Source organism: Salvelinus sp. IW2-2015, linkage group LG2 (genome assembly GCF_002910315.2).
Source record: "Salvelinus sp. IW2-2015 linkage group LG2, ASM291031v2, whole genome shotgun sequence".
Lineage (NCBI taxonomy): Eukaryota > Metazoa > Chordata > Actinopteri > Salmoniformes > Salmonidae > Salvelinus > Salvelinus sp. IW2-2015.
The window spans coordinates 20,849,101-20,869,384 of NC_036839.1; the positions used below are offsets into that span (position 1 = coordinate 20,849,101).

Sequence of the window (20,284 nt, forward strand, 5' to 3'; positions counted from 1 at the left end):
TGTTTTAACTACTCCTATAGAAATGGTAGTCTGTCAGGTACTCAGCAGGAAGGTCTGATTTCTCCATTATTAAAACACCCAGATGGCAAATATAAAGACCCGGTCTATCTAAAAAACTGGAGGCCCCTTACACTTCAATGTTGTGATGCAAAAATACTAGCGAAATACATAGCACTCCGAATTAAAAGGGTTTTATCAGGTATTGTTCATCCTGATCAGACAGGTGTTTTACATGGACGATACATTGGAGATAATATGACAACTACTAGAAATAATAGAACATCATGAAACATCTAAGAAGCCAGGCCTGGTATTTATAGCGGATTTTGAAAAGTCATTTGATATAGTAAGACTGGATTTTTTCAATTTCGGTGATTCTCTTATAAAATTGGTAAAAATAATGTATAGCAACCCCAGGTATAAAATAGTAAATACCGGCTACTTCTGAGAGTTTTGAATTGTCAAGAGGAGTTATCTATTCGTTATGGCCATCGAAATGCTAGCCATTAAAATCAGATCAAATAACAACATTAGAGGATTAGAAATCCAAGGCTTAGAGGATTAGAAATCCAAGGCTTAAAAACAAAGGTGTCCATGTGTGCAGATGACTCACGTTTTATATTAAGTCCTAGATCAAATCAAAGTTTATTTGTCACGTGTGCCAAATACAACAGGTGTAGTCCTTACAGTGAAATGCTTACTTACAGGGTCTAACCAATAGTGCAAAAAAAGTATTAGGTGAACAATGGGTAAGTAAAGAAATAAAAACAGTAAAAAGACAGCGAAAAAAAGTAGCGAGGCTATATACAGTAGCGAGGCTACATACAGACACCGGTTAGTCAGGCTGATTGAGGTAGTATGTACATGTAGATATGGTTAAAGTGACTATGCATATATGATGAACAGAGAGTAGCAGTAAAGAGGGGTTGGCAGGTGGTGGGACACAATGCAGATAGCCCGGTTAGCCAATGTGCGGGAGCACTGGTTGGTCGGGCCAATTGAGGAAGTATGTACATGAATGTATAGTTAAAGTGACTGMGCATATATGATAAACAGAGAGTAGCAGCAGCGTAAAAGAGGGTTTGGGGGGGCACAATACAATGTCTCATTGAAGATATAGGTAACTTTTCTGTACTCTGAACTACAACCTAATTATGATAAGTATACAATATTACATATTGGATCTTTAAAAAAATAAAGATCCATTGCCTTAACTCCTTAGTCATATCTCAGTTTACTCACTTATGGCGCTGCCTACCCCTGATAATTCGTTTTCAAATCATATGAGAAAAATATTTTGCTTTATCATCTGGGACACTAAACCAGACAAAATACATTTTTGAAGTACCGATTCCATGGTACAGGGTGTATGAGTTGATATATAAAACAATGCAAGATTCAAGACTTCGTGCTTTTCAGCTAAAAATGATTATATAGAATTCTTGCCAGCAACAAAATCTTGAATATTTGGGGCATAAAATCGTTGAAGCTCTGCAGAGTTTGTCGTGAGGATACAGAATCAATAGACCATTTATTTTGGTATTGCCCTCAGGTAGCCTGTTTCTGGTCTCCGGTTCAGGAATGGCTGAAAATGCATAGCATTGATCTAAAATTTACCCTAGAAATAGTACTGTTAGGAGATCTGGAGAGAACGGGTCAGTCAATTACTAATATTCTTAGTAAAAGTGATTATCTTCAACTCGCAATCTGTGGATTCTATTCGATTAGATTGAAATTGTACGTTAAACATCACAGCATAGTTGAAAGATATATGTTGCATAGAAATCCGAAGATGGTGGCCAGCAAAGAAAAGTGGGAAGGGCTGAGGGAAGCTGAGGGTTGGGATGTGGCATTGGAGACAAGTGGGAGTGGAGTTGCTGTGCGGGAGATAATGATGGTCAAAGATAAAAGTKAAAAATAAAGTCAAAATAAAACCTAATAAAAAGTATGTTTGAATGACACTGAGGGGCAGTGTTTTTACAGCTAATGCTGGTTTGCCTGAAGCTGATGCTGTGCAGGTGTTTGTACACATATCCACTCATTCAAATAAACACATACAAGAACACACACATACATGTAAGTGCCAGACATGCACAGTTGGCATTGCTGTTATGATTTTAGTTGTCCTTGATGTCTTTGTTTTTGTTGTTGTTTTTGGCATTGTTGTTTGCTGGTTTATTTCTGTCTTTTTTCCTCTTTGTTGTTGGTGTAAAAGTAGATAAATTAATAGAAAAAGACTCAAGTAAAATCCCCCAGTAAAACACTACTTGAGTAAAAATCTAAAAGTATTTGGTTTTAAATATACTTAAGTATCAAAAGTAAAAGTATGAATAATTTCAAATTCCTTATAATAGGAAAAGCTGATATAAAATTTATGAACGAAGCATGTGCTTAGTGAGTCCACAAGATCAAAGGCAAATTACCAGGGATGTTCTCTAGATATGTGCGTGAATTGGACCATTTTCCTGTCAAAATGTAACAAGTACTTTTGGGTATCAGGGAAAATGTATGGAGTAAAAGGTATATKATTTTCTTTAGGAATGTAGTGAAGTAAAAGTTGGCAAAAATATAAATAGTAAAGTACAGATACCACAAAAAACTACTTAAGTAGTACTTTCAAGTATTTTTACTTAAGTAGTTTACACCACTGTCCATAGGTCATCTCCGTAGACTGTCCGAAGCTYGTGCCTTACAACTGTAGACTTATCAACTTAGGATAGTGCCCTAAGCAACACACCACTAAGTATGACTACCCTAGATATGACAGACAAAATGTTATGATAAAGTAATTTAAACCACAAGCAGGGACATAGAGGAAAGTCCATGACGGTGTGGTAAGTACACTACCGTTCAAAAGTTTGGGATAACTTAGAAATGTCATTGTTTTTTGAAAGAAAAGCAAATCTTTGGTCCATTAAAATAACACCAAATTGATCAGAAATACAGTGTAGACATTGTTAATGTTGTAAATGACTATTGTAGCTGGAAAGGGCTGATTATTAATGGAATATCTACATAGGCGTACAGAGCRCCATTATCAGCAATGTTCCAATGGCACGTTGTGTTAGCTAATCCAAGTTAATCATTTTAAAAGGCTAATTGATCATTAGAAAAACCTTTTGCAATCATGTTAGCACAGCTGAAAYCTGTTGTCCTGATTAAAGAAGCAATAAAACTGGCCTTCTTTAGACTAGTTGAGTATCTGTAGCATCAGCATCTGTGGGTTTGATTACAGGCTCAAAATGGCCAAAAAAAGCGTCCCACCTCTTCAACAGCCAGTGAAACTGCAGGCTGCCAAATTCAAAARAACAGAAATCCCATAATTAAAGTTCCTCAAACATACATGTATTTTACACCATTTTAAAGATACTTGTTGTAAATCCAGCCACAGTGTCCGATTTCAAAAAGGCTTTACGACGAAAGCAAACCAAATGATTATGTTAGGTGAGTGCCTATTCACAGAATAACACAGCCATTTWTCCAGCCAGAGAGGATTCACAAAATATAGATATAAATATAYATACAATTAATCACTAACCTTTGATGATCTTCATCAGATGACACTCATTGGACTTCATGTTACACAATACATGTATGTTTTGTTTGGTAAAATTCATATTTATATAAAAAGAATCTGAGTTTACATTGGCGCGTTAGGTTCAGTAGGTTCCAAAACATCCGGTGATTTTGCAGAGAGCCACATCAATTTACAGAAATACTCATTATAAATGTTGATGAAAATACAAGTGTTATGCATGGAATTTTAGATGCACTTCTCCTTAAATGCAACCGCTGTGTCAGAATTCGAAAAAGCTTTACGGAAAAAGTAAACCACGCAATAATCTGAGGTCGGCGCTCAGAGCCCTATCAAGACAAAAATATATCCGCCATATTGTGCAGTCAACAGAAGTCAGAAATAACATTATAAACATTCACTTACCTTTGATGATCTTCATCAGAATGCACTCCCCCAGGAATCCCAATTCCACAATAAATGTTTGTTTTGTTCGATAATGTCCATCATTTATGTCCAAATTCCTCCTTGTTGTTCTAGCGTTCAGTACACTTTCCAAACTCACGACGCGCGGGGCAAGTCCAGCGGAAAGTACGGACGAAAAGTTWAAAAAGTTATATTACAGTCCGTAAAAACATGACAAACGAAGTATTGAATCAATTTTTAGGATGTATTTAACATAATTCTTCAATAATGTTCCAATCGGAGAATTCCTTTGTCTTCAGAACTGCGATGGAACAGAGCTTGCTCTCACATGAAAGCGCATGGTCAGCGCATGTTCAGGTCATGGTAGACCTTACTCAATCCCCTCTGTCAGCCCCACTTCACAGTAGAAGCATCAGACAAGCCTCTAAAGACTGTTGACATCTAGTGGAAGCCTTAGGAAGTGCAACATGACCAATATCCTACTGTACAGTAGGAGCGGAGTTGAAAATCGACCAACCTCAGATTTCCCACTTCCTGGTTGGATTTTTTTTCTAAGGTTTTTGCCTGCCATATGAGTTATGTTATACTCACAGACATCATTCAAACAGTTTTAGAAACTTCAGAGGGTTTTCCACCCAAACTAAAAATATGCACATCTTAGCTTCTGGGCCTGAGTAGCAGGCAGTTTACTCTGGGCACGCTTTTCATCCGGACGTGAAAATACTGCCCCCTACCCCAAAGAAGTGAATCTCTTGGGTAGGGGGCAGTATTTTCACATCCGGATGAAAAGCGTGCCCAAAGTAAACTGCCTGTTACTCAGGCCCAGAAGCTAGGATATGCATATAATTGGTAGATTTGAATAGAAAACTCTAAAGTTTCTAAAACTGTTAAAATAGTGTCTGTGAATATAACAGAACTGATATGGCAGGCGAAAACCCGAGGACAAACCATCCAAAATAAAAATTCAGCCTACCACTGTTTCCAATGGCTTTCATTTTTATTATGAGGCAAAGTCCTCCCAGATTGCAGTTCCTAGGGCTTCCACTAGATGTCAGTCTTTAGAAAGAGTTTCAGGTTGGTTTTTGGAAAAATGAGCTAGAAGTTGTAGTTTTTCTAAGTGGCTCCCATTTTGGCTATAGTGTTTCCATGCACGTGGATGAAAGCGCGTTTTGTTATTTATCTCCGGTAATGAACATAAAATTTAAGACAGAATAGTATCATTTATTTACGTATTAGGGTACCTGAGGTTTGATTATAGTTTGGATAAGTTTATTGGTAACGTTTGGGATTCATTTTGTATGCATTTTGAAGGAAGGAAACCGGTGGATTATTGAATGAAGCGCCCCGGCTAAACTGAGTTATGGATACAAAGAAGAACTTTATCGAACAAAAGGACCATTTGTCATGAAACTGGGACCTTTTGGAGTGCCAACAGAAGAAGATCTTCAAAGGTAAGGCATTTATTATATCGCTATTTCTGACTTTCGTGTCACACCTGCCTGGTTGAAAAATGTTTTTCATGCTTTTGTATGCGGGGCGCTGTCCTCAGATAATCGCATGGTGTGCTTTCGCCGTAAAGCCTTTTTGAAATCTGACACAGCGGCTGGATTAACAAGAAGTGAAGCTTATTTTGATGTATAATACTTGTATTTTCATGAATGTTAAATATTTATATAATTTGAATTTTTCGCTCTGCAATTTTACCAGATGTTGACCAGGTGSGACGCTGCCGTCCCACCTGCCCATAAGAAGTTAACTGGTCAGTCAATTCTTGTTCTGAGAAATGAAGGCTATTCCATGTGAGAAATTGCCAAGAAACTTAAGATCTCACAACGCTGTGTACTACTCCCATCACAGAACAGCGCAAACTGGCTCTAACGAGAATAGAAAGAGTGGGAAGCCCCGGTGTACAACTGAGCAAGAGGACAAGTACATTAGAGTGTCTAGTTTAAGAAACAGACGCCTCACAGGTCCTCAACTGGCAGCTTCATGAAATAGTGCCCACAAAACACCAGTCTCAACGACAACAGTGAAGAGGCGACTCCGGGATGCTGGCCTTCTAGGCAGAGTTGCAAAAAAAAAGCCATCTCTCAGACTGGCCAATAAAAAGAAAAGAGATTAAGATGGGCAAAAGAACACAGACACTAGACAGAGGCACTCTGCCTAGAAGGCCAGCATCCCGGAGTCGCCTCTTCACTGTTGACGTTGAGACTGGTGTCCGAAACTGGTTTTATTGCTTCTTTAAAATCAGCACAAGTTTTCAGCTGTGCTAACAATTTCAAAAGGGTTTTCTAATTATCAATTAGCCTTTCAAAAAAAGAAATATATATATATATATATATATATATATATATATACACACACACATACACACAGTGCCGTCAGAAAGCATTCTGACCATTTACTTTTCCACATTATTACGTTACTGCCTTATTCTAAAATAGATTAAATACAAACTCAGCAATCTACACACAATACCCCATAATGAAACGCAAAAACAGATTTTTCAAAATGGATGCAAATGTGGGGATGGTGTATTAATAATAAAAATAAAAAGTATTCAYACCCTTTGCTATGAGACTCAAATTGAGCTCCGATGCATCCTGTTTCCATTGATCATCCTTGAGAAGTTTCTACTACTTGACTGGAGTCCACCTGTAGTAAATTCGACTGATTGGAAATGATTTGGAAAGGGACATACACCTGTCCATATAAGGTCCCCCAGCTGACAGTGCATGTCAGAGCAACAACCAAGCCATGAAGTCGAAGGAATTGTTCGTAGAGCTCTGAAACAAGATTGTGTCGAAGTACAGATCTGGGGAAAGGTACCAAAACATTTCTACAGCATTGAAGGTCCCCAAGAGCACAGTGGTCTCCATCATTCTTAAATGGAAGACCTTTTGAACCACCAAGATTCTTCCTAGAAAATGTGCAATCGMGGGAGAAGGGCCTTGGTCAGGGAGGTGACCAAGAACCAGATGGTCACTGACAGATTTCCAGAGTTCCTATGTGGAGATAGGAGAACCTTCCAGAAGGACAACCATCTCTGCAGCACTCCACCAATCAGGCCTTTATGGTAGAGTGGCCAGATAAAAGCCACTCCTCATGACAGCCCGCTTGGAGTTTGCCAAAAGGCACCTAAAGACTCTCAGGCGATGAGAAACAAGATTCTCTGGTCTGATGAAACCAAGATTGAACTATTTGGCCTGAATGCCAAGCGTCACGTCTGGAAGACACCTGACACCATCCCTATGGTGAAGCATGATGGTGGCAGCATCATGCTGTGGGGATGTTTTTCTGCAGCAGGGACTGGGAGGCAAAGATGAACGGAGCAAAGTACAGAGAGATACTTAATGAAAACCTGCTCCAGAGCGCTCAGGACCTCAGACAGTGGCAAAGTTTCACCTTCCAACAGAACAATGACCCTAAGCACACAGCCAAGACAACACAGGAGTGGCTRCAGGACAAGTCTCTGATTATCCTTGAGTGGCCCAGCCAGAGCCACGGACTTGAACCTGATCGAACATCTCTGAAGAGACCTGAAAATAGCTGTGCAGCAACGCTCCCCATTCAACCTGACAGAGCTTGAGAGGATCTGCAGAGAAGAATGGGAGAAACTCCCCAAATACAGGTGTGCCAAGTTTGTAGTGTCATACACAAGAAGACTCGAGGCTGTAATCACTGTCAATGGTGCTTCAACAAAGTACTGCGTAAAGGGTCTGAATACTAATGTAAATGTGATATTTCCGTTTTTTATAAATTAGCAAAAATGTCTAAAACCCTGTTTTTGCTTTGTCATTACGGGGTATTGTGTGTAGATTGAGGGATATTATTAAATTGTAGAATAAGGCTGTAACCTAACAAAATATAGAAAAAGTCAAAGGGTCTGAACACTTTCCTTAGGCACTGTCATTCTGAGCCTGAGACTCCCAGACAGTCACTCACCTCTCTACCGGTCATTAGAGGTCAACTCCAGAGCAGGGGAGCCATGCCTTTAGTAAGTTAATACAATAGCAGGCTCAAGAGGAGAGAATAAACTTGACTCAGCGTTAAGAGGGCTCAGAGAGCACCCGTGCACAAACAGACACGCACACTAAAATGACTGCTCAACAAATAAAATATGCCTCCTTTCGAGAGTGACTGGCTGACAGCACTGCAGAAAGATAGAGAGGTGGCTCCTAAACACACCACATCCAAATTCATAACATTACCTCTTCTCTTGGTATTTGAATTCGAGCCGGGAGAACCTGTGGGTTTTGCCAACATCACCTGTGTAGTAGAAACTCGAAGGATAATTTATCTACGGGTCATTCCGCAATTAATCACCATTATCATTCCCACAGGCTGTGAATTTAAAAAGAGTCAACTGCTGAGGCTGGGCGGTCCTCTCAATCGTGCTCTGAGGCACTGACACAGACTGAATGAGGAGCTAGTATTAGAGGGCTTTTCACACTGCATGATCTTAGCCCTGGGCTTAGTGCAGAGAAGATTATTTAGGTCCTCCCAATCGGAATCTTTTCAACCAAAAACTTCATAGACCTCGAGGAGTGCGGGCCTGCCAGCAGAGGGACATTTTGGAGCTTGTCCTACCAAAGTACAGCATGAAGGTAATTGTTAAATCACCCCTCGAACAGGGACTATGGAGGCACCTCAATGTTCCAACCCATGCAAGGTATTGAGGAGCTTGGCTCTAAAATAGTTCAGTTAGTGGATAGCATCTCATTTCATCATCTCCATGCTAGATCAAGCTATCAAACAGAGATGAGCATTACAGGAGCCCTGCTGACACAGAGATATTACAAAATGGTAAAGGCTCTCAGCAGATGTGAGGAAAGTGTGGCAAAACATTACAATTGCACTGCATTACGCATGCATGTTGCTGTGCCGACCCTCCTGAGCCTGGACAGGGCAGGCTAAACGCATGGGGCAGCTAGCCAAGTCTCCTGGCTCCACAGAGGGAGAACAACAGCTATCCTACTCACTCCCCAGCTAAATCACACTGCCCTCTGTGACCTCCAAACAGGCTGTCTTTGAATACCCCGGAATAACACTGCTTTAATGGTGACAACCAACAGTGCAGTATCAGAGAATCTGCTGATACTGCACTTTATGAAGGCTAAAGGAAGGAACTGAGCTCATTTAGCAAGAGAAGACATGGAGAAGGGTGGGTGTGTGCGCGTGATGAAATTCACACAAGCAGGCACACACACACAGAGTTAGGAGAACAAAGTCTCCTATGGCATGAATAATTCCAGGCTGCTCCAGTAACAGTACGACTTCAGACTACAGTATACAGGACAGGTATGCACTAGGCAGCGCTCCAAGACAGGACCTGCCTGGGGAATAATGATGGCTGCCTGCCTGCCATCCTGCTGGAGACAGCCTGCATTTAAATACAGGGAACAACCACTTAGACTAGAACAGGACGCGCTGTCACAGACGTGATCCAGGACTCTCAATTACCTTCCTGAGGAGCAGAACTTTTGCCTGGAGAGCAGTTTTCAATAGGGGACTATAGAATACTCAATAATACGTTTGTACTAGTACAGCTTGTCATTGGTGTGACCTACAACTTTGGATAATGGTGACAATAGTCAGAAAGAACAGATTTTATTTTTATCAGTGTGATACTCAGCTGGCATGGAGTTTATGCCCTTRAACAGCACTGCAGTCTGCAGCAATTAGAGAAATCGCTGATGTAGTCCATCTTAGACTTGAACTCCTGARCTCACTGATCCAGTTTTACTCTCAGAGGAGGTCAACGGTTTGGAGAATTACTTAAGCGCTGCCACTTATTAAGAGCCTACTTCTAAAGGTTGACTGAAGGGATTAGAAACAGCTTCCAGACTGTCATCATACCTTACTATCCTAGTAACTAACCTACTAGATGTAGGTCTACATACACACAGGTTGGCTATTAGTGAGATGGGGGCTGGTGGGGTCTTACCTGGAGAGACAGCCAGCTGAAAGTGATGTAGCTTGTTCTCATCAGGGAAGCTGGCTTTACACGTACCTAAGGTTGGGAGGAGGTGAGAGAGAGGATAAGGGCATATCTCTCAGTTGTTAATAGCTAACATTTACAGTTGAATTGATATTTTCTGGGAAATGTACATAGTTATCTTAATATATTTGAATCTGTGTGTACATTATAAATCTAGGTCTACACTATATCTTTGTAATCTCTATGTTATGCTTATACAGTACCGGTCAAAAGTTTTAGAACACCTACTCATTCAAGGGTTTTTCTTCATTTTTACTATTTTCTACATCGTAGAATAACAGTGAACACATCAAAACTATCAAATAACACATATGGAATAACGTAGTAACCAAAACTATTGAACAAATCAAAACATATTTTATATTTGAGATTTCTTCCTTTGCCTTGACGACAGCGGTGCACACTTGGCACRCTCTCAACCAGCTTCACCTGGAATGCTTTTCCAACAGTCTTGGAGTGCCCACATATGCTGAGCACTTGTTAGCTACTTTTCCTTCACTCTGCGGTCCGACTCATTCCAAACCATCTCAATTTGGTTGAGGTTGGGGGATTGTGGAGGCCAGGTCATCTGATGCAGCAATCCATCCCCCTTCTTATTGGTCACATAGCCCTTACACAGCTTGGAGGTGTGTTGGGTCATTGTCCTGTTGAAAAACAAATGATAGTGGGACTAAGCCCAAACCAGATGGGATGGCGTGTCGCTGCAGAATGCTGTGGTAGCCATGCTGGATAAGTGTACCTTGAAATCTAAATAAAATCACTGACAGTGTCACCAGCAAAGCACCCCCACACCTTGTCCTCCATGCTTTACAGTGGGAACAACATATGCAGAGATCATCCGTTCACCCKCACCGCGTCTCACCAAGACACGGCGCTTGGAACCAAAAATCTCCAATTTCGACTCCAGACAAAAGGACACATTTCCACCGACCTAATGTCCATTATGTTTCTTGGCCCAAACAAGTCTCTTCAGTAGTGGTTTCTTTGCAGCAATTCGACCATGAAGGCCTGATTCACACAGTCTCCTCTGAACAGTTGATGTTGAGATGTGTCTGTTACTTGAACTCTGTGAAGCATTTATTTGGGCTGCAAATTCTGAGGCTGGTAACTCTAATGAACGTATCCTCTGCAGCAGAGGTAACTCTGGGTCTTCCATTCCTGTGGCGGTCCTCATGAGAGCCAGTTTCATCATAACGCTTGATGGTTTTTGCGAATGCACTTGAAGAAACTTTCAAAGGTCTTGAAATGTTCTGTATTTACTGACCTTCATGTCTTAAAGTAATGATGGACTGTCGTTTCTCTTTGCTTATTTGAGCTGTTCTTGCCATTATATAGACAGGTATTTTACCAAATAGGGCTATCTACTTTGTCACAACAAAACTGATTGGCTCAAACGCATTAAGGAAAGAAATTCCACAAATTAACTTTTAATAAGACGCAACGTTAATTGAAATGCATTTCAGCTGACTACCTCATGAAGCTGGTTGAGAGAATGCCAAGAGTGTGCAAAGCTGTCATCATGGCTATTTGAAGAATCTCAAATATATTTTAATTTGTTTAATACTTTTTTGGTTACTACATGATTCCATGGGTTATTTCATAGTTTTGATGTCTTCACTATTATTCTACAATGTAGAAAATAGTCAAAATAAAGAAACTGGTCTATGATCATCATCCATTTTCCAGTGGCTCTTAACCTCCCCCTGGTGTTCAGACAGGAGCACTACAGCCGAGCCATCCACCGCTGCCTGCACCTGCCTCTTCAGTTACTAATGAGCCATGGGAACATCAAACACATTCACATGAATCCGCAACTTTTTTTTATGTTGCACTGCATACACTTACTAGGAAGGTTGGCTTCAAGTTCTGCAACTTCTGCAATATGAGAGAGAGAGAGAGAGAGTCGTCAAACTAAGAATCCTGATTGTGTGGGTAGCTAGGAGAGCGCAGTCAGTGGTGTGCACCAAATCCTAAGGGAACAACACATCATATCCCACGCTCCCTTCCCTTCTCTCTCAGCCCTGCGTTGTTGGAATGCTACAAACTTACTAGAAAACACCCGTGCAAAAAAGTTACCTTATCATTCATAGGCTGAATGTGTGACAAACAAATATTATGAAATGGTAGCTACACAGTAATTATTGACCTTATAAATCAGGTTGTAAATTAATCACAACAAAGACAATATGACTGATAAACCTGCAGACGGTTCAGCAAATCATTTGTACCACAGTCAGGTTGTCTACAGTTTCAAGTCTTCATGTCACGTGCACAAGTACAGTGAAATGCCTTTCTTGCAAACTCCAAATCCAAAAAAACAGTAATCAATATTGCACTAAACATTAGGAAAAACAAAACAACAAGCAATAAAAATAAGAACACAAGTAAGTAAGTATATACAGGGTCAGTTCCAGTACCATATTTACAATGGGCAGGGACACTGGAGTGATGGAGGGAGATGTACAGTACAGGGGTGAGGTGACTAGGCATCAGTATATACTGTATGATAAACAGAGTAGCAGCAGTGTATATGATTGTATGAAAAGTTGGGTATAAATGTAAACTCAGCAAAAAAAGAAATGTCCTCTCACTGTCAACTGCGTTAATTTTCAGAAAACGTATCTGTATATATTTGTATGAAKATAACAAGATACGACAACTGAGACAAACTGAACAAGCCTAGCCCTCCCTCACCCTCCGATCCAACAGGTTCCAGACGTTCTCAATGGGATTGAGAGCCGGGCTCTTCGCTGGCCATAGCAGATCACTGACAGAATGAGCAGTATGGCTGGTGGCATTGTCATGCTGGAGGGTCATGTCAGGATGAGCCTGTAGGAAGGGTACCACATGAGGGAGGAGGATGTCTTCCCTGTAACGCACAGCGTTGAGATTGCCTGCAATGACAACAAGCTCACTCCGATGATGCTGCGACACACCACCCCAGAACATGACGGAGCCTCCACCTCCAAATCGATCCCGCTCCAGAGTACAGGCCTCGGTGTAACGCTCATTCCTTCGACTATAAACGCGAATCCGACCATCACCCCAGGTGAGACAAAACCGCGACTCGTCAGTGAAGAGCACTTTTTGTCAGTCCTGTCTTGTCCAGCGACGGTGGGTTTGTGCCCATAGGCGACGTTGTTGCCGGTGATGTCTGGTGAGGACCTGCCTTACAACAGGCCTACAGCCCTCAGTCCAGCCTCTCTCAGCCTATTGTGGACATTCTGAGCACTGAGGGACGGATTGTGCGTTCCTGGTGTAACTCGGGCAGTTGTTGCCATCCTGTACCTGACCCGCAGGTGTGATGTTCGGATGTACCGATCCTGTGCAGGTGTTGTTACACGTAGTCTGCCACTGCGAGGACGATCAGCTGTCTGTCCTGTCTCCCTGTAGCTGTCTTTTTACACGGAACCCAAACCGGCTGTGCGCGTGTGCCATCCTGCGCCATTGTCCATACATTTATTTTGTCCCCCCACACCAAACGCGATCACCACACGCAGGTTAAAATATCAAAACAAACTCTGAACCAATTACATTCATTTGGAGACAGGTCGAAAAGCATTAAACACTTATGGTACTTTAGCTAGTTAGCTTGCACTTGCTAGCTAATTTGTCCTATTTAGCTAGCTTGCTGTTGCTAGCCAGCTATTTTGTCCTGGGATATAAACATTGAGTTGTTATTTTACCTGAAATGCGCAAGGTCCTTTAATTAATCCGGTCAACCGAATCGTTTCTAGTCATCTCTCTTCCTTCCAGCCTTTTTCTTCTCTTGACTTTGTAACTTTCATAAATTAGGTGCATTACCGCCACTGACCTCGTTCGTCTTTCAGTCACCCACGTGGGTATAACCAATGAGGAGATGGCACGTGGGTACCTGCTTCTATAAACCATTGAGGAAATGGGAGAGGCAGGACTTGCAGCGCGATCTGCGTCAGAAATTATTTATATTTTAGCCCTTGGCAACGCAGACGCTCGAGCAGTGTGGGTGCAATAATTGAATAACATAGATTTCMACATTTATTTTGCAACGCGAGCGGTGTGGTCAGCCTATTAGGCGTGTCACAGTTCGGACATTGCAATTTATTGCCCTGGCCACATCTGCAGTCCTCATGCCTCCTTGCAGCATGCCTACGGCACGTTCACGCAGATGAGCAGGGACCCTGGGCATCTATCTTTTGGTGTTTTTATGAGTCGGTAGAAAGGCCTCTTCAGTGTCCTAAGTTTTCATAACTGTGACCTTAATTGCCTATCGTCTGTACTATCGTCTGTACGCCTATCGTCTGTACGCTGTTAGTGTCTTAACGACCGCTCCACAGGTGCATGTTCATTAATTGTTTATGGCTCATTGAACAAGCATGGGAAACAGTGTTTAAACACTTTACAATGAAGATCTGAGAAGTTATTTGGATTTTTACGAATTATCTTTGAAAGACAGGGTCCTGAAAAAGGGCCGGGTTTTGTTTGCTGAGTTRATGTGTATATTATGTGCGTGTGAGCAAATGATGGAGTGAGTGCTTGTATGTGTGTTGGAGTGTCAGTGTGTGTGTAGGGCCCTGAGAATGTGCATAGAGACAGTGCAAAAAAGTAAATAAATACAAGGGTCAACAAATGACTGTACAGTAACTGTAACCTCCCTAGGGAGTCCTGTGGGGAGAGAAGGGGTTACTCTTTTGTGTTCCCCTTTCCTTACTATCTCTGCCGGTGCTGAGGTGAGAAGTAACTTATCTTGCTCTAGGTACAGCTTAGGAGCTTTGATACAGTGCTGTGCAAGCAAAATTAAAACAATAAATCATGACAATTGTGAATGGACTGTCTGTACGGCATATGTATTATCAATGGGTACTGGGCTATTTCCACCAATACAATGCATTGGACTGGTGCAGTTTCAGCTCCACACCGTTACAGCAAGAAAAGCATGTTCCCTCCCTCAGATCTCAGAGGGAGTATCGGACTGTGTACTTTGTGGCAAACTGCCTTCAGTGGATGTTAGGGTGAATGATTAAAAGAGGATAAACTTGGGACATTATGCCCCAGTGGTAGGACACAAAACAGTAATAGCTACGGACAAGGACAGAGGGAGGTGGATCAAGAGGAGGGAGGACACATGTGAATCTGTCAGGGAGTCTAGAGGAGCTGATGATGACGAAGCTACATCCGGACAGTGTTCCTGTTCTGGTAACGTTCAAAGCCCACCCCCTCAATCACTAGACAGATAGGCACTACCAGAGATGTTTGACTCTAGCTAGCTATTCAGGAAGTGGTAAAATGTGACCTGGCACGGTATCGGCTCTGCACTGTGTAGGCTAAGAGCATCCAAACATAACAGACAACTCAAATGACAGACAGAATGTAACAACTTTTTCTGCACTTGAGGGGGAATTTGTCTTGACCTGACCAACACAGGAAATTAACAAAAATAATAAAAGCCATTAATGTAACTCAAAGAAAAAAAGCAATACTCGGAGGAATCATGGAAAAGAGACTGAGGATAGAACATCCAAAGTGATTGTTTACAGAAAGACATCCATTCTCCTTTGCATAAGATGGGCTTCTGACCTTGAATTTGAATGGATTTTTAAAGAAAGCAGAACTACAGAGCTTGAAACAGAACATGGAGGAATAAAATTAGAGGAGATTGGTCTAGGACAGACGATTAAGGGAATGGGATGGTGAGACTATACAGAAGAAGAGTGAGCAACAGGAATACAGGGATCAAAATGTAAAGAACTAAAGACAGTATAAAAAGATAGAAAGAGAGAGACAGATTGAAATTCTTTGAAATTCATGAGAAGAGCATTAGGTTCACCCAGATGCTAGTAGTCTGAAAAGACTAACTGGAGGAGATGGATAGATACATTTAGAGAAGGTCATGTGTGTTGTACCTTTGATGAGCAGCCGGTCCCTGATAGAGACCCTGTGAGAGGAGTCGGAGGGGCCCCCAGGGGCCCTGCCAGTCTTCACCCCCTCGTCCCTCTTCAGCTTACTGGCCAACGTCAGCATGGCTACCCTACGCGCTCTCCTGAAAACACACAATAACAGCAGTGGATCAGTGTGTGACATGATGCATAAGAGATAGGGATGTAGTGATATTACAATAAAATATGACCAATTCATAATAGTAGTAGACTATAGACCATGATATAGACACACAACATGAAAGGAGAAATAAAAGAACGAAATAAGCACTCAAAGCCCTGAATACACTTCCCTTTGCTTGATGTTCACATTACATGAAGTGAAGTCTTGCCAGAGCGTGTACAGGTGCTAACTGCTACCCACAAAGCCCTTTGTCCACCAGCGTGTGGCTGGATGTGTTAGTTGTGGCTTCTTGTCCCCTGAGGTCCCAGTGGAATTGGGACACTCAGCACCCCTGGGACTCAGTCACTGCACTCCCAAAAGCCACTGCAGAAACAAAGTTGCTGAGAACAGCAGTGGCTGCTCAATCACATAACCTGATGACTTATTCATGCAACTGCAACATTCACTGTCGATAGGAACTACATGTGATGTGAAACATGTTTGATAGACTGGCACAGTGGCACACCTAATGGAATTAATCCAAAAATCACTTCTTGGCCACCGGCAGCCAGAACCCAAGTCAGCTTCTTGATGTTAACACTGTCATGCGAAAACACAAAATCAGTGGTATTCAGTTATAACAAGACTTCTTTGCCGAGCTACCTTCCATTGTACTTTCTTCAGTGCAGTTACTTAGCCTACATAGAGTTTTAGACAGTTTAATAGTGATTAGTCATTTAAGTCAGAGTTAATTCAAGCATTACACTAAAACATAAAGCCCATGTCTGATAGCTCCTCTGTGTGTTTTAATGGGCTGAATTTCTCAATCACTTCCCTAGACTACATTCTACCACCACAGGGAAGAGACCAACCAACCAGCACTTGACCTTCAGCCAACAGAAACACTGTTGTCCAAAAGAACAACTCTAGCTAACCGCTTACACCTTGCATTCCCTTTAGGTGTGCAGTTAGATATAGGCTAGGTGTAAGCAATGTCCCAGTGGCTTGGGCAGGAGGCAGGCTAGGGTAAAGGCATAGAGGATAGGTGTCGTTTTCAAACAAAGTCCCAACAGTAACCATTTCCCAAGTCAGTCCTTATGGACCCAGATTAGTCCTAGCCTAATTCATGTTTGTCCCAGACATACCACAAAACGACATAACTGCTGAAAAACCTTAAGGGGAGAGGTAGTTTTAACTTCCCAGCTGTTCCCGCCTTTGATTATAAGGAGTAGACTAATCCCAGCCAGGCTAATTAAGAGGAATTAATTAAGTTTACAATGATTAGGTGTTCTATTTCCAATTAGACTGACATTGAGAGAGATGGTACACAGGGCTGCAGGCACTCTTTAAGGGGTACGGTTGATTTGGAGCGTATCGCAGTGTTGCAATGTCATTTTTCGTCACAAAAAGGGCGGCTTCGTGTACTACTCTCCGACATTCAACGTACAGTACTCCTGCGAATATGATAATTGCCATGCGCTGTATCATTCCTTCTAGAGGTGATTCATGCGTGATTCTAGGCTACTTTGAAATGTAAAAACAGCTGTAGCCCTTTACTTATTTCTTCTTGTATGTGACAAAAAATGACAACATTCTATTTTTAGCTGATATGGGAGCGAATACATTGAAGCAGCATATCAAATTGCATAATGTTGTAGGTCACACTGGAGTCGTTCCACCTCCAAAAGCASAAGAAAGAGCAGACACCATCTAAGATTGTTCTGAATTTTTTTCTGTAGTTAGAAACATAACATTTGCATTCCTGAAACATTTTGTTGAAATATAATTTGATCCAAGAAATTAAACGAAATGATTGCACCGAAATTGGCCATTATAATTTATAGGACTAACATAATCATCAATATATATAGTACCTAACATCCGATTTGGACCACTGGTCTAATTCTTCCCAACAATGAGGATTCTAACAAAATTATCAAAAGCCGCCAATGGACCCCACGCCAATCCCACACCAACAACCACTATACAGTATCAGTTATGTCTCCATGTCATCCTTCGTAATGTAATCCATGTGAAGCTGGTGATGTTTTATTTCCCTTTGGAGAAATTAGCCATTGAAGTCGATTGCATTATTTAACGTAAATGTGTTAAATAAAACAGAGTGTGTTCGGCCCGCCTTTTCCTGTAGTCCACGATCAGCTACGTAGTCTTGCTCACATTGAGGGAGAGGTTGTTGTCCTGGCACCACACTGCCAGTTCTCTGACCTCCTCCCTATAGGTCGTCTCATCGTTGTCGGTGATCAGGCCTACCCCTGTTGTGTCGTCAGCAAACTTAATAATGGTGTTGGAGTCGTGTTTCGCCATGCAGTCGTGGGTGAACAGGGAATACAGGCGGGGACTAAGTACACACCCCTGAGGGGCCCCAGTGTTAAGGATCAGCGTGGCAGATGTGTTGTTGCCTACTCTTACCACCTGGGAGCGGCCTGTCAGGAAGTCCAGGATTCAGTTGCAGAGGGAGGTGTTTAGTCCCAGGGTCCTTAGCTTAGTGATGAGCACTATGGTGTTGACCACTGAGCTGTAGTCAATGAACAGCATTCTCACATAGGTGTTCCTTTTGTCCAGGTGAGAAAGGGCAGTGTGGAGTGCGATTGAGATTGTGTCATCTGTGGATCTGTTGGGGCGGTATGTGAATTGGAGTGGGTCTAAGGTGTCCGGGAGGATGCTGTTGATGTGAGCCATGCCCAGCCTTTCAAAGCACTTCATGGCTACTGATGTGAGTGCCACGGGCGGTAGTCATTTAGGCAGGTTAGCTTCGCTTCCTTGGGAACAGGGACTATGGTGGTCTGCTTGAAACATGTAGGTATTACAGACTCGGTAAGGGAGAGGTCGAAAAGGTCAGTGAAGACACCTGACAGTTGGTCTACGCATGCTTTGAGTACACGTCCTGGTAATCCGTCTGGCCCAGTGGCTTTGTGAATGTTGACCAGTTTAAAGGTTTTGTTCACATCGGCTACCGAGAGTGTTATCACACAGTCATCATGAGTAAAATCTATAGTTTTTTTACACAAAGTTGCAAAGAAAATATTGTGATCCATTTAATAAACACAGGAAACCACTTTCACACTGATTTATGGTAAATGATGCAAGGGACTTCAATGGCTAATTTCTCTAAACGGGAGGGGGGTATAAAAAATATAAATAAATAAATGCTCACCAGGAATACGCTTCAAAGGATGAAAAAGCAATACTTCAAGCTGCAGCTCCATACTACTTGTCAGATATAGAGAAATGATACTGTCGTGGTTGTTGGGGTGGGATTGGCATGGCGTGTGAGGGGACCATGGGTGGCTTTGGACCATTTAATTGGCTACCACATGTTTTACTCAATGGCAGGAATAAGTTTGGTCCATATTGGATGTTGAGTACTATATTTGTAGAATATTATGTGGATCCTATAATTTAAAAGGGCTAAAGGTGTCCACTGCTCCAAAAATCCGACTCCACCCACAAGCGTAGATCAATTGAGTGAAGCTTGTATGGGCCTTTGGACTCTTGACTTTAACCAGCTTGTTTACTGTGTTCTCAGTAGTCAGCTTAGTCTCACAATGAGCAGATGGTTGGCATCATGCAGATTTAAACTCAGTCAACACACCTGGATGCACTTATCTAGGGCCATTGATGAGCTGTGTTGCTGAAATCCCCCCAAAATGCTTGGCAGCAGAAGACAAACTGTCGGGGGGGATGCAGCACAGAAGCACAACTATACAGCGGCTCAGTCTGACCAGCTTGTAATTTCTGTATGAGTCATTCGCCCGCTTTGAGACTGGCCATCCCGATAGGGTTATTCTCTTAGTTCAGCTCTGAGTGGCTGTCATATTTGGCTAGTGGCTAGGACTGCTACCCAGAATAATTAAAATAGTTCAGCTTGATTTGAAGAATCACTGACTGACTAGCCTACTCAGTTTCAAACAAAGGAATGTGTCTGAATCGGCATGCATTCATGCTGCACTAAGAACTGCAGTCAAGCCTGTTCTTGAACAAGTTCAAGGTAGAGTTTATACCAGACTATGAAGTTGTTTCAATCCATAAAATCATCCTTGTTCTGAATGTAAAAGGAACAACAACCACCAGGCCTGGGATGTCTGCACCTGAACCAGAATATCAACCCCCCAAAAAATGAATAGGCCCTGCCGCCCTAGGCTGCCTGTGCCTATGTGGAGTGAGCGCTTGTGTTTAGAGGAGTGACAGAGGCCTAGGTATCAGATATCAGTGTGTCCATGAAATGTGCCTAGTATGACCCCCACCTGCTTCAGCTGTCACTGCCTGCCAGCACTACAGGGCAGGCTCACGTACTGTAGCTTTGT

At 42.1% G+C, this 20,284-nt stretch overlaps 1 protein-coding gene across 2 annotated transcripts in view; it reads right to left on the reverse strand.

Moving 5' to 3' along the window:
* The window catches only part of LOC111976652 (NEDD8-conjugating enzyme UBE2F), a 105,838-nt gene that overhangs the window by 83,603 nt on the left and 1,951 nt on the right, over positions 1-20,284 (reverse strand). The window contains exons 2-4 of one of the 2 annotated variants that reach the window (XM_024005656.2): positions 15,824-15,960; positions 11,787-11,816; positions 9,888-9,953 (exon numbers count right to left, since the gene is read on the reverse strand). In XM_024005656.2, the coding sequence (XP_023861424.1) occupies positions 9,888-9,953; positions 11,787-11,816; positions 15,824-15,941 (214 nt within the window). In that variant the 5' untranslated portion in view covers positions 15,942-15,960. The remainder of the gene's footprint in view (positions 1-9,887; positions 9,954-11,786; positions 11,817-15,823; positions 15,961-20,284) is intronic. The other variant, XM_024005663.2, reaches the window with a different exon arrangement.